Here is a 13,734-nt window from a genome sequence, read left to right on the forward strand (position 1 = left end):
TCTGATGAAGTAGGCTCCTGTCTACAAAAGCTTATGCTCGAGAAATTTGTTAGCCTTTGTCTCAGGAGTCTTTTTTTTAAATATTAAATCTACTCTTAGCACTTCCATGAATTAAATCACATAGGGCCCTTCAGATGGTGTTGGACTACAATTCTCATCACCCTGACCATTGGCCATGGCAACTGGGGCTGATGGGAGTTGGAGTCTGGAACTGGAAGGCCACAAGTAGCAACTGGAAGGCAACAAGTGCCCCATCCCCGAATGATCAGAATAACTCTGGCTTGCAAGTAATCTGAATCATAGTCATACATAAACTCAATAAATGCTCTTGCTGCAGTTGTTTTTGCTGTTTAGCAAAGCACTGTGTTTACATCAATTTACCTTAAGTCAGGGCTGGAAGGTTGCAAGAAGCATCCAGTCCAAGAGACTGCTTTGTCCGGCTATTAGGAGTTTTTGTAACAGGATAATGAACCTCATATTCTGTGCATGCTGTAGAGCTGAAGAATGAATCCCTTTGCTTTGGGAGTTATGCATCACATGTGAGTTCCGCTAAGGCCCTCCCACCCCCAAGTGTTGTGTTTTTAAAGGGATGGACTATGTCTGCTGTCCTCTTTAACACAATTGATGTCAAGATCACCACCATCTCATATTTCTTCCAAGAGCTTCAAGGTGACATTAACCCAATATTTTAGGGACGTAGAGGTATTTCCTCACATGAAGAAACACAAAGATGAGATCACCATGGACTGCACTTTCTTAGAAATGGAAGTACAGCAGCATCAGCAACACCACCACAAAAGAACTGCTGGATTACATGAAACTCCAAAACTCAGACAAGGAAGAGGTAAAAGCTGTAGGATGAAGCCAGGATAATATTCAGATTCAGTTAAGGCTATATATAGAAAGTAAGGGAAGGACCCTAAGCTGGATTGATTGTGTTTGGAAGGGAACCAGAGAGGCTTTATCCAAACAAGCTGAAGGAATGCACCTTTGGCAACTGACTGTAATAATAATGGATAAAAATAGTATTCCATAGCATAAAAAACTCTGGCATTACAACCATTGTAGATAAACAGAAAGGCTGTATTTCTGATAGCCAGCCTACTAACTGCAGAATAATGCAACTCTCTTCAGATTATTCCAAGTAGTTTGAAGATAATGCTAGTCTTGATTAGCTGCTTAATTATCAAGAGGCTGGCTGATGTAGAATCATCATCATAAATTAACACTTTACAGATTTAAATAAAATAGCAATATAGTTGGCAACAGTGTTCAACTTGAACATCTGGCCTGCATTGAAAATAAATCAAAGTAAATCCCATCAAGAAGAGAAAAGGAGTGTCAGTGTGCATGCAAGCAATAATGGCAGTCTGGAGCTGGCATAGGACAAGGTGACACAGTGCTGCAATAGGGATTTAATGCTTATACCCTGCCTTTTTTTTCCTAAGGAGCTCAAGGCAGTGTAAGTGGTTTCTACTCCTCTGTTTTAACCTCAACAACAAGCTTCTACTAGCTAGGGATGATGGGAGTTGTAGTCCAACAACAGCTGGGAACCAAAGCATGGAGACTTGGATATGAAGAGAGTTTAGAAGCCAGTTCTGATGTGGCTGGTTGCTTCTTTCCCCTTACTTTGCAAGCTACTACTTTCAGAAGCGAAAGAAAATCTGTCATAAAGGCTGCTTCTGCAGAAACAAAGGCAAACCGTATTAAATTACTTATGTCTTCTCTCCCTCCCCCATCTGTTCTGTGGTTCACCTGCAGGGTCTGCCTCTAGTCCGTTCAGCCGAACGCAACAATTGCAGGGCTATTTCCTGAGTTTCCTGATTTTTTGCAATGATGGGCCAGATCTGATATAGTTCCAACGTGCTGGTCCTTTGGTTTTCTATAGGAAAAAAATCTAGCGTGGTTTGCAGAGTCGGGGACATGGGTGTAGTCAATATTTATTTTTTTTAGGGGGGGGATTATGTGGGGGGGGGGCAGAACCGAGTTTTCTGTGACGCAATTGGTCAGTTAGTTAATTATTTCTATTAATTTACTTGATGGGGTGGGGAGCTGACCCCACCTGGCTACGCCCATCGACGGGGAGCAGCATTTTCCAGCCTAGTACAGTAGTTAGTTAAAAATACAGATGTGTCGGGGGCGCTCAAGCATATCCGGAAACTACCGGTACAAATCCTGCAATCTGGAAGGAAGGCGTGCCTCTTAATCCCAGATACGAAGCGCCACTATAGTGCCGCAAAGGTACTCTGCGTGTGCTCAGAAGCACTCATTACCCTGCATGTTCCAGGAATGAACCCCGGTTAAAAAAAAATAGCTAAGGGCTGAGAGCTCCGGTAGTACCGCTTCTGCCCAGTCTGGAGGATCCCGGGAGAAAGACGAAACAGGCCGGCACGCCATATTTCTCTGTGTGTGTGTTTTCCACCCATAGAGGAGGGAAAACTGTCTAGGCGCTCAGCCGTCCGGAGAAGGAGGTCGCTGTTGCCTCGAGGATCCGAGCGCCCCCCTCGGGCGCCTCTCTCCGCCTTTTGTTCCCAGACCGCGCGCGCGTCACCGGCTTAGCGGCTGGGCGGAGAAAGCAGAAGAGGGGAGGCAGGCAGAGGAGCTTGTTGCTGCTTTCGGCGAAGGGAGGACCGTCGCGGCGTGGCGGCAGCAGCCGTTTAGCGGCCAACCTGACCCTGTTTCGCTCCAGCCCGGAGTCAAGCTTCGGAGAGACCTGTCCGGGGAGCGCGCATCTCAGGAGAGGAGACGGAGTGGGTTTCCTTAGGCGCGAGGATGATAAGCGACTGTGGCCCCAGAGCGCTCCGGGGCCCCCAGTGAGGAACCGGCAGCGCGCTTACAGCCCGCCGGGGATGGCAGCGCCGGCTGAGGCGGAGTCCAGCCAGCCCCTCGCCTCAGCTCCCGCGCCGCCGCCGCCCGAAAAGAAGAAGCTACAGCGAGCGCCGTCCCCGGCCAGACCCAAGGATGTCCCCGGCTGGTCGCTGGCCAAGACCCGGCGCGGCAGTCACCCGGGCTCGCCCGCCTCGTTCTCCTCCGGGAAGCCGGGCGCGGGGGGCGGACACTCGCGCCGGGCTGGGGGCGCCAAGGATGGCCGCGGCGACAAGAAGGGCAAGGCCACGCCGCCAGTGGGGGCGAGGGGCGTCGGGAAGAGCTCGGCAGGCCGCGCCGGGGCCCGAATGAAGGGGCGGAACCGCCTGGCCGCGGCGGGGGGCGAGGGGGCCACGACCTCCGGCGGCTCCGGGAAAGGGTCGTCGTCGCGCCCTCAGCTGCCGCTCGCCCTCACGGACAGCAGCTCGGAGGTGTCGGACTGCAGCGCCTCGGAGGAGGCCAAGCTGCTGTCGCTGTTGGAGCTGGGCGGGCTGAGCGGCGGCGGCAGCGACACCGAGTCGCCCCCGAGCAGCAGCGCCCCAGCCCAGCCCGCCAGCGCCTCCGCCGACGGCGCGTCCCCGCTGCCCGAGGACCCGTCGACGGCCGCCTCGCTGGCCAGCAGCCGCCTTCCTCTCAGCACCTCGCTGGCCTTCTCCGACCTCACCGAGGAGCTGTTGGACGCGGGCGTCGCCCGGGAGCTGGAGGAGCTGCGCTCCGAGAACGACTATCTCAAGGTGAGGGGCGCTGGGTTCGCTTCAGGGCAGCTCGGCGGGGATAGAACGAGCTCTCGGGAGCGAGCAGGCATGGGGCTGCGCTTCCCCACAAAACACCCGCCGGTTTCCCCATAGCAGCGTCACGCGACAGATCCCCTCCCCTCCCTTCCCCGACCCTAATCTCCGGGCCTCGTGGGACAACGGAGCGGGCACCACGCGGACCCTGGAGGGGCAGGCGTGTCCTCCTCCGAAAACAAGACACGCCCCTCCTCTCCAACACCCCTCCCTCCCGAAAAAGGAGGAACGCTCCTTAACTAAATTAAATTAAACTATTGTCTTTCAGTAAAGCGAAACATTGACACCCCCCCCCTGCATAAGGCATATTTTAAGCTTGCAGGCCATTATCCCCGTGGAACATGTTGCACATCCTCGAACATGACATCTCCCTGCAGCCCTGGTCTGCATGCAGAAGGTGCATAAGACAGGTTCATGTGTTCCTAAAAACAAGAAACATCTTGCTGTGTACCATTTGGAGATCTTTTCTTGTCTTCCCCTCTGTGCCTTGCATTGCATTACTGAAAAAGGCTTCTCCATCTTGCTGTGTGGTAGGATTAATGCCCCCTTTGTAACAAATCTTCTGTGCTAGATACAGTGACCTTAGGCAAGACCTTTTGCCACCCAGAATTTCAGAATGCTTCATTGGAATTGGCGCTCTGTAATGAAAGATGATCTCCACCGCCCAGCATCTACAGGATGCTGGTTATGTGGAACATGCCCACATCCTCAGAGGCAGCACCTGCTGGCTTTCTAAAGCTCCTTGTAATTGGCATTCCTCTGCCTCATGGGGCAGTTCCTCCCCCAGCCCAGCATCAGTTCCTTAGAGCAGGCGCTCCATAGTGTCAATTACTTCTCTTCTCTAGAATCAAATAGAACAGCTGCCCCTTGGTCATATGTAACTGAGGCTTTGCATCACCTTCTAGCACAACAGAGCCCCAACTTTTGTAGAACCAGATGCCTTCAAGGGGCATTAAGACCTTCTCTGGTATCAGAGAAAGCCATGTTGGTACTGATGCCTCTCATTCCTAAAGAAGGTATTGTATAGCCCCAAGGAGAAATATTCTTCATCTCATCAAACAGAACTTACATATGCTTAGGGAAGGATATCTTCTATCATGAAATCACATCCCTCACATTTATTTCAAATTCTTTGCTGCCAGAATCAAATTCATAGTTGATAGTGTCATGCTAAAAGGTGCCAAGGATTTTCTCTTGTAATAAATAGCTTCACTCTCTAGTACAAGTCTTAACCACATCAGTGTTTCAAGGAAGGCAGACTTTGGGGCCTAATTAAGCAAATACTTCCAGGGGCTATGTACAATTTCTTAGGGCTGGTTATTTTATCATCATGGGAGGCCACTTCCCTGTGGTGACTCTGTATCCAAGTTGTAATGTAAAGCACAGCTCCTGATTGCTGAAGAGTTTCCACTGCATTACTGGGTGTTTCTAGGAATGCCTGGCTGTAGCACAGAGGGTCTGTATAGAATCTGAGGAATCTGTACGTTGAGTGTTACTGGTTATGACAGCTGGGACACAGAGTTGTGCAGAAGTCAGGTGAATGTGTTGAACCACATCCCTTTCCCAAATTTACATTTGCAAACGCCTGGTTGTTATGGCATTTCCGGGGGAGAAATGGTGAAAAGGGAAGACAACTGAAGGCGGCCCTGTTTAGGAAAGTTTTTAATGTTTGATGCTGTACTGTTTTTAATATTCGTTTGGAAGCCTCCTAGAGTGGCTGGGGAAACCCAGCCAGATGGGCGGGGTATAAATAATAAATTATTATTATTATTATTACTATTACTATTATTTAACCACTCACATGTCTGCAGATTTTTCTTTGTAAATACCCACTAGAGAAATTTTCCCATCCTCCTTTTTCTGCTGAGCTTACTTCAGATTTCAGAGCCTGTCTGGACAAAAAAATGATGAAAAATGACCAGGGAGTGGAGGGATTTGTATGGAAAAATTGACTGGTCGGTAAGACAGTGTTTGATCCTTGTGGGAGCTGGGGGGTTATTTGCAGGGAAGAACCAGTGATTCTCTCCTGCAAGCACCCTCTCTTTCCACTTGCGAATTCTGTATTGTGAATGCCCTCCTACAATAGCATGATGAGTGAATCATGAACCCCATGTTTCTATTGTAATGTGTGGTTCTCTTCTCAATTACTCTTGGTGGTGCACCTCTCAGTTTCATAATATACTGTAATAAGTTTTGAAATTCCCAATCTGGCAAACAGATGACCTGATGCAGGGCAGCATTTGCATTCATCTCTATGTATCAGAATTTCCCATTTTGGAGGTAATTAAGTTTTTGCAGGGTTTATTTAGTCTCAGACACACCCTTGGTCCTGTTGGGTGTGCTCTCTTTCCCCACCCAGAGAGACACAGTATATTTATACAGCTCTATACAGACTTTCTGGGCCCATCCATATGGAAATTTCTAAAAGTTTTAGAAGCACTTTTAGTATGCTTCTGGACTCTCCCATACATCCATATGTTGTTGTTGAAACTTCAGCATTCTCTAATATTCCTGTCTGTCCCTGTGCAGATGGGCTGATCTGTCAGATATTTGCACTAGTCATGCATTCTACAATGTCAGTGCATTTTGCATCTTCAAAGTGGGGGAAATGTACCTGCTTTCTTGGAGGATGTTTTCCATGCTTCTGTTTAAACCACTGAGCCTAGGGCTTGCTGATCAGAAGGTCGGCGGTTCGAATCCCTGTGACGGGGTGAGCTCCTGTTGCTTGGTCCCAGCTCCTGCCAACCTAGCAGTTCGAAAGCACGTCAAAGTGCAAGTAGATAAATAGGGACCGCTACAGCGGGAAGGTAAACGGCGTTTCCATGTGCTGCTCTGGTTTGCCAGAAGCGGCTTTGTCATGCTGGCCACATGACCTGGAAGCTATATGCTGGCTCCCTCGGCCAATAATGCGAGATGAGCGCGCAACCCCAGAGTCGGTCACAACTGGACCTAATGGTCAGGGGTCCCTTTACCTTTAATAGTATGGAAAGCTACTTTGCAGATGTGCCCCTAGAATGACTTGGAGGAATTGTTTCAGTAGTGTTTGGGTAATGTAAGAATATTGCTTGACATGTAGCCCTGTGGTTTCTGGAATGGTAGGGAGTCTCTGGGCTGTTGCCAAGCTCAGCTTTTGCTTGCTTCTCTTGGTAGTACTACTGAACAGTGATGGGTTTATTTTGCAGGATGATGTTGGCATGGCAACGGTAGTAGGTGTTTATTGAATGGCTGAATATAACAAGCAGCTCAGATAGTGGATTAGGTTGCTGGCTGAAGCACAGGTTCTTAGTGCCTCTGAGAGGTCTGGCAGCGTGGAGAGCAAGAGTCCCTTAAGTGTAAGATTATATATACTATTTGGAAAAAAAGCAACCAATATGCTGGTCTAATCTGATTTATATAGAACAATCTAGGGAAAAATCATTAGGCATAGAAGATGGCCGTGCAACCATTTTTCCAGGGGATGATTTATCTACCCTGGTCTCGTTCCTGCCCTTCAGAACAGTTGTTCTCCACTCTTTTAGCTAGAAGATCCAGCAGTGGAATCTGGCATTTGGTGGGTGTGCATCCGTGTGTTAGCATATCACATCTGGGAAAGCCATCTTTTGCAACATCCATGGCTGAGATTCCTTACTGACCCACTTGGTGGCTCAGCCCTCCCCCATTTAATTACTGTGTTGGTCGTTCCTACTCGCATATACTTTCAATCTGTGTCCTGGGTTTGCAATGTGCATGATTTCTAACTACTGTGTTCAAGTAAGTATTGGCTCCTATTTTCCCTACAGGCGTTCCTTGTCATTAAACAAATGCTGTGTCTGTTCAGGTCAACCTTACCTTTTTTGGGGGGGGGAGAGGGGTAGAACAAGGGTTGTTTTGATGGTTTAAATACAAAAAACCTGACCACTTTCCTTGCTATTATTATCTGCATCCTAACTGTTGAAAGCATAAGAAATTTAAAAAATTGGCCAGTAGCACCTTAAGAGACCGGTTGAAAGCATGTCAGTGCCACAACATGGGGGGGGGGTGATATTAAACTAAGCTTTACCTTGAGATGGGGACGCAGGTGGCGCTGTGGGTTAAACCACAGAGCCTAGGGCTTGCTGATCAGAAGGTCGGAGGTTCGAATCCCTACGACGGGATGAGCTCCCGTTGCTCGGTTCCTGCTCCTGCCAACCTAGCAGTTCGAAAGCATGTCAACGTGCAAGTAGATAAATAGGTACTGCTACAGCGGGAAGGTAAATGGCATTTCTGGTTCACTAGAAGCAGCTTAGTCATGCTGGCCACATGACCTGGAAGCTGTACGCCGGCTCCCTTGGCCAATAACGCGAGATGAGCGCCGCAACCCCAGAGTTGGTCACAACTGGACCTAATGGTCAGGGGTTCCTTTACCTTTACTTTATCCTGAGAATACCCATTGAAATTAATAGACTTAACATAGCCATATTGATTAATTTCAGTGGGTTTATGCCATGGGTAGGCAAACTAAGGCCCGGGGGCTGGATCCAACCCAATCGCCTTCTGAATCCTGCCTGTGGACGGTCCGGGAATCAGCATGTTTTTACATGAGTAAAATATGTGCTTTTATTTAAAATGTACAGTATCTCTGGGTTATTTGTAGAGCATAGGAATTTGTTCACCCCCCCCAAAGTATAGTCTGGCCCCCCACAAGGTATGAGGGACAGTGGATTGGCACCCTGCTGAAAAAGTTTGCTGACCCCTGTTTATGCTATGTAAAACATAGTTGAACACCACCCACACTCAACTCTTCCATAGGATTAGACAGCTACATCCGGTGGCATGATTCAAGGGACAGCCACATTAGAAGTTCCAGCACACAAATCTTGACCCTTGATTTGTCCCTTGCAGTTGTGCCAGTTGTTCATGGATGCCCTTTCTCTGCCTCAAGGCCACCACTATGTTCTCCCTGCTTTTATTTGGATGTTCTGGATCTGAATATTTTTTATGACACAGGCTTATAGTGTAAACCCATTACACCCACACATTTTATATGAGTGCAGCTCATTCTGATTTCAGAGGCCGGTGAACTTCTGAGCTATAGGGCTGGGGACTGCTTATGTAGAGTAAGTTCATACAAAGCCAAATAAAGTAGTTCGTAATTTTCTTCCCTTCTAAGCAAAGGGGAAACTGGCAGGAAGTCAAGACTTAAATTTAGACTGGCCCTTAGTATTCTGATATAAAACGGCTGTGCAGATTCAAAGTTGCCATGGTAATGTAATAACATGCCATGCTAATTAGAAATACACAAGGACATTTATGTTAAAAAACTGGGGGCATGATTAACAGGGCAATCCTATATATGTTTCCTTAAAAGTAAAAGTTTAACTGCAGTTTCTTTCCAGTAAATGTGCTTAGGACTGTAGCAGAACACTGCAGTTCTATACATGTCTACTTAAAACTAAGTCCCATAGGGTTTAATGGAGTACAGTGGTACCTCGATTTAAGTACACAATTGGTTCCGGAAGTCTGTACTTAACCTGAAGCGTACTTAACCTGAAGCGAACTTTCCCATTGAAAGTAATGGAAAGTGGATTAATCCGTTCCAGACGGGTCCGTGGAGTACTTAAACTGAAAGTACTCAAACTGAGGCCTACTTAAACCGAGGTATGACTGTATAGGATTGCAGCTTAAGTCTCACTTGATTTTAGTTTGATATAATTAAGCGTGCACTTCACACACTCAGCTCACTAAAATCTTTGGGACATTTACTGTTGTTTGAGACTTGCCATTTCGACAGATTTGGCGATAAGTCTGCTACTGTAACGGTTGATTTTATCATCCTTTGAAACTTATCACCCTGTAGTTTGTTTTCACTCTAGTCAATTTCAGTCTAGTCAATTTCGGCTAAATTATTTTCTCTCTCTAAATATTTATTTTGGTAATATGATTGGTGACTAAGATAAGAAAGACAAATGTTGCAAGACCTGATCTGCTACTTCAAAGCAGACCTATTTGCAAAAATCTCAGTTTCTATTTGATTAATTGACATGATCAAGATAAGCTTTTCAAATATACTAGAGCATAAAAATAGAGTAGTACAAAGACCACACATTCAATTCACAGTACCTGTAGTCTTAAATTACTGTATGGCAATACAAAGTGTCACAATGTTTTTTTCCTAACATCTCAAGAGATGAATGAATACAAAATATTAGATTTACTTTCAGGAAGGCTAGCATTTCCAAGTCAAGTATGCTTGAGCTGCCAGTCTTGGCACTCAAAGCTGACCTTACAAAGAATTGAAAACAGACTCAAAAGTTAGTTGAATTGTAGCCTGTCCATCTGCTCCAGTGTTGTATACAGATGTGATCCTGTTTGTTGCAGCAACAAAGCTTACAGACCAGAGCCTCCACCCACTTACCAAATTTAGGATTCACTTGACCGTGCTGCCCTCATTTGAGGGAACAGATTTCCCCAGTCATTAATTTCCCCCCATTCACCCTTTCTCGTGTATATGGTAAACACGGTGTTACCGTATATATCCGTCCTCTACAGCTGTTTTACAGGCTGCTGACTTAGCTGTCCAGTACACCTTTTGTGAAGGGATTGCTTGGTGGGTATGGAATTAGAGGCAGAACTCTTGACTTGTAGGGGTGGAGATTTGATGGCACAGAACAAAGGTGGACATAGTTTTAGTGTTTGATTTTGTGCAAACTGGATGAGAAGGCTGCAGAGTCGTCCCCCCCCCCCGCACAAATTGTTGAGAAGTGAATTTTACGAGGCATCTATGCACAATTCAGGTGCAATAGTAAATCTGGGGCAGAGTCTAGGTAGCCACAACTACCGTATACAAATCTGATGTGCAGCAAGGCCTAGATGGCATTTCCTAGTATGGTGGTGATGCCAGTAAGTATTTATGCCTCCTGGGGCGCTAAGAAAGATAGAATTTTGGAATGTTTAATAGCTGTAAAAATAATGCACATGTCCTTTTTTAAACATGCACGCACTCCACTTTCATCTGAAATCTGCTGTTACTTGGGGTGTACTCCTTACTTGAGGATATTCTGAGCACCATTGCAGCTGCATCTAATCTTAGCATGCAGAACGGTGGGAGAAACCTGTCTTACGGGGTGGGCTTTTTTTTTTGGTCATTTACTGACCAAGGGCTGCATGGTGTCAGTGTGTGGGGATGCCTTTGTTGTTGTTGAGTAACTTTCTCCACCCCCTCCTCACACACACTAAACACAGCCTCCAAGCTTCATTATTACACACTCACTCATACAGTACATAGAGGCACAAGCCCTTAATGCACACCCAGAGTTGAGATCCCATCATGCCTCCCCCTGTTCCCCCTCCTTCCCTCTCTCTGCTGATTGGTGCTGAGAACAGTTGAGGATTATGCAGATTATCCCCACCGACTGGGAGGAACATATACATGCCATTGTGTAGCTGATTGGCATTGGAAACGGCTGTGGAGAGAGCTAATTAGTGGCCTCCTCAGCTTTTCCCAATGCTAGTTATCTGGATCTCATCCTGCACCTCCTCTTGTTTCCCTACTGATTGGTGCTGGAAACAGCTGAGGGGGTGTGCTGATTCTTCTATTCTTCAGCTGTTTCCAGCACCAATCAGTTGCATAGCAGGCCACATGTGGCTCTTGAGCTGCAGATTGTCCCTATGTGAACTAATGCAACAAGGGCTAGCTAGAAGCTTATGTGTATTTTGTTGCATAGTCCATTCACAGTAATGAAAGTCTCTTCTGTTTAGTTGTTTGCTTTTGAGTTCTCATGTATAGTCAAGTGTTTCTGAAGTCATAGTAGTGAAATGGTGCCTCGCAAGACAAAAGTAATTCGTTCCGTGAGTCGCTTCGTCTTGCGGTAATTTCGTCTTGCGAAGCGTGGTTTGCCGCAGCAAAACAAACATACAAACACCACCGAAAAACTTCATCTTGCGAAGCACCGAAAACATCACAAAACGCTTTTGTCTAGCGAGTTTTTCGTTGCGCGGGGCATTCGTCTTGCGAGGTACCACTGTAGTTCTAAACTGTTTACACAGGGGGATCCATGGGCAAAAAAAATTATTCCTTGGAACCAGGGGGGTCCATGGGCAAAAAAATTTATTCCTTGGAACCTATTCTTATGACTTACACTTGGTACCGGTATTGGGAAATTATTCCCTGGTTGACTCCAAGGTAAGGGAATGAGTAGTAGCCTACCCAAAAGCATATGCTGTCTGATTATTCCTTTCCACCTTCATTTTTGGAGAAACCTAGTTTCAGAATTGTAGGTTTAGCTAATTTTCCAAAAACCTAAGCATTATTTTGCTGCCTCTTCCAGCTGGTCAGAAGCCCCATATGGACAGAAATGCTCCACTGTAAACTGCTAAAAGGAAAGTAAGCAAAATGAAGAATATTGCTTGGTTGTTTCAAAGAAAGTGAAAAAGCTCCTGGGATATGGTTGGTAAGCTGCTTTCTGCAAGACAGAGAGAAGGCTGGAGGTGAATTTTCTTGCCTTTAAAGGTCACCCCCCATTAATGCTTTTGATAAATCACCCTGTCATGTCCAACTTATTATCTGGGGCTTATGAAATATTTCCAAAGCCCAAGCATTTTGCTTTTGCAATGGCTCTTACTAAATATATAAATGAAAAAATATAACCATCCCTGTGATTTTGTAAAAACTTTTCTTTCAGACAAATCACAAAAAGCTGCTTGTGTTTGAGAACATTTAAGCACAACAATTATTTCTTTTTGGATACAATGTTTATTTTAAAAACAAGTTTCTCTAGGAAGAAACTGTTAGAGTTCACTCTTGATTGGTTAAAGTAGGGTTACCAGATGTCCTTGTTTCCCAGGGCAGTCCCCGAATTTGTGAATAAGTCCATGGACAAATTCCATCCCTGGATTTCATCTAATGTCCCTGGGAAATGCAGCAGCAGCAGTCTCAGCAGTCCAGAGCAGTTGGCTCTGGCTGGCTTCAGAAGCTGCTCGGAAGTCCCCATATGATAGTGGTACAGGGGCTCTAAGATGCAGCTTCTGGGCTGCCTCCACCTTCCCTGACCCCAGCAACTAAGCTGTGAAGGGAGGTTTCATGCTGTCTTTCGGCGCAGCCTCCCAACTCGTACTTGCATGCAAGCAGGAGCAGGGTGGGGATCCTTCAGCTGTGAAAGGAGGCTTCACAGGAGGGGGTAGAAATCTCTCAGGCAACAGGATGCCTCCCTTCCCAGCTGAGGGATCCCCGCTACCTCCTGCTTGCATGCAAGTAGGAATGGGATTGGGGCTGCTCCGATGGGAAGGGAGGCATCGCGCTGCATGAGAGATCCCTGCCCCCTTGCTTGCATGCAAATAGGAGTTGGGATGGGGCTGCTCCTCAACGTGTAGTATTGATTGATTGATTGTGTCCCCGGATTTATTGAATTTTTTTTGGTAACCTTAGGTTAAAGCACTAGGGGTTTGAAAATGTTTGCTCTCCCTTGCTCTCGCTTCCTTATCTTGCAAGTAATTGGCATGACTGTGCATGCACCATTATTCACAGAACCCTGGAAATCTAGTGCAAAGACACCCCCCCACCCCCGGTGATCTGTGCTATCACTGCAGCCGGTTGCCTATAATGTGGAATTCTGCCTGCAGTTGCTTCTCTTTAGAGAACTTTTTATAGGAAAGGATGGTTAGTGTAAACATTTTGCAGGCTGCTTTTTAAACAACTTAAGCTCTTTGCTGGTGTCAATCTGTCAGTATAGTGAGGTGAGTGAAGATTCCCTCATGAAGTTAATAGCAGCTTTCAGTGATCATGGTGGGGAGCAGTTTTTGCCTGGATTGCAGCAGGAGAAGAAACTGTTGACTTAAAAAAAAACAACTTGATACTGATCACCTGCCCTAGGGCCTGCTATTTCCAGAAGAAGAAGAAAAAATAATAATGCAACTTCAGATTATGTATATTTGTACTTTGGCAAAAAAAAGTGATTATCATTATTATTTTCTTTCTCCCTGCTCAACCTGTAAAAATGTGGACAAAGTCAAGATTACTCGGTGGGTTTTGGTTTCAAAGACTAGACCTTGTTCCTTCTTGCGTCTAAACCAGTTGCTGGATTTTTAGTTGTAGTTTCTGGGAGGAAATGCACAAGGTTGTCAGAAA

At 46.3% G+C, this 13,734-nt stretch overlaps 1 protein-coding gene across 5 annotated transcripts in view; it reads left to right on the forward strand.

Annotated features, from left to right (window-relative positions):
* The first annotated feature begins 567 nt into the window (after positions 1 to 567).
* Positions 568 to 13,734, forward strand: part of MTCL2 (microtubule crosslinking factor 2) — a 90,671-nt gene continuing 77,504 nt past the window's right edge. For 2 of the 5 annotated variants that reach the window (XM_035122433.3, XM_035122432.3), the window contains exon 1: positions 568 to 3,599. In XM_035122433.3, coding sequence (XP_034978324.3) covers positions 2,850 to 3,599 — 750 coding nt within the window. In that variant the 5' untranslated portion in view covers positions 568 to 2,849. The remainder of the gene's footprint in view (positions 3,600 to 13,734) is intronic. The other 3 variants (XM_035122435.3, XM_060277249.2, XM_035122434.3) reach the window with 2 other exon arrangements.

This window comes from Zootoca vivipara, chromosome 7, assembly GCF_965207765.1.
Source record: "Zootoca vivipara chromosome 7, rZooViv2.hap1.1, whole genome shotgun sequence".
NCBI lineage: Eukaryota > Metazoa > Chordata > Lepidosauria > Squamata > Lacertidae > Zootoca > Zootoca vivipara.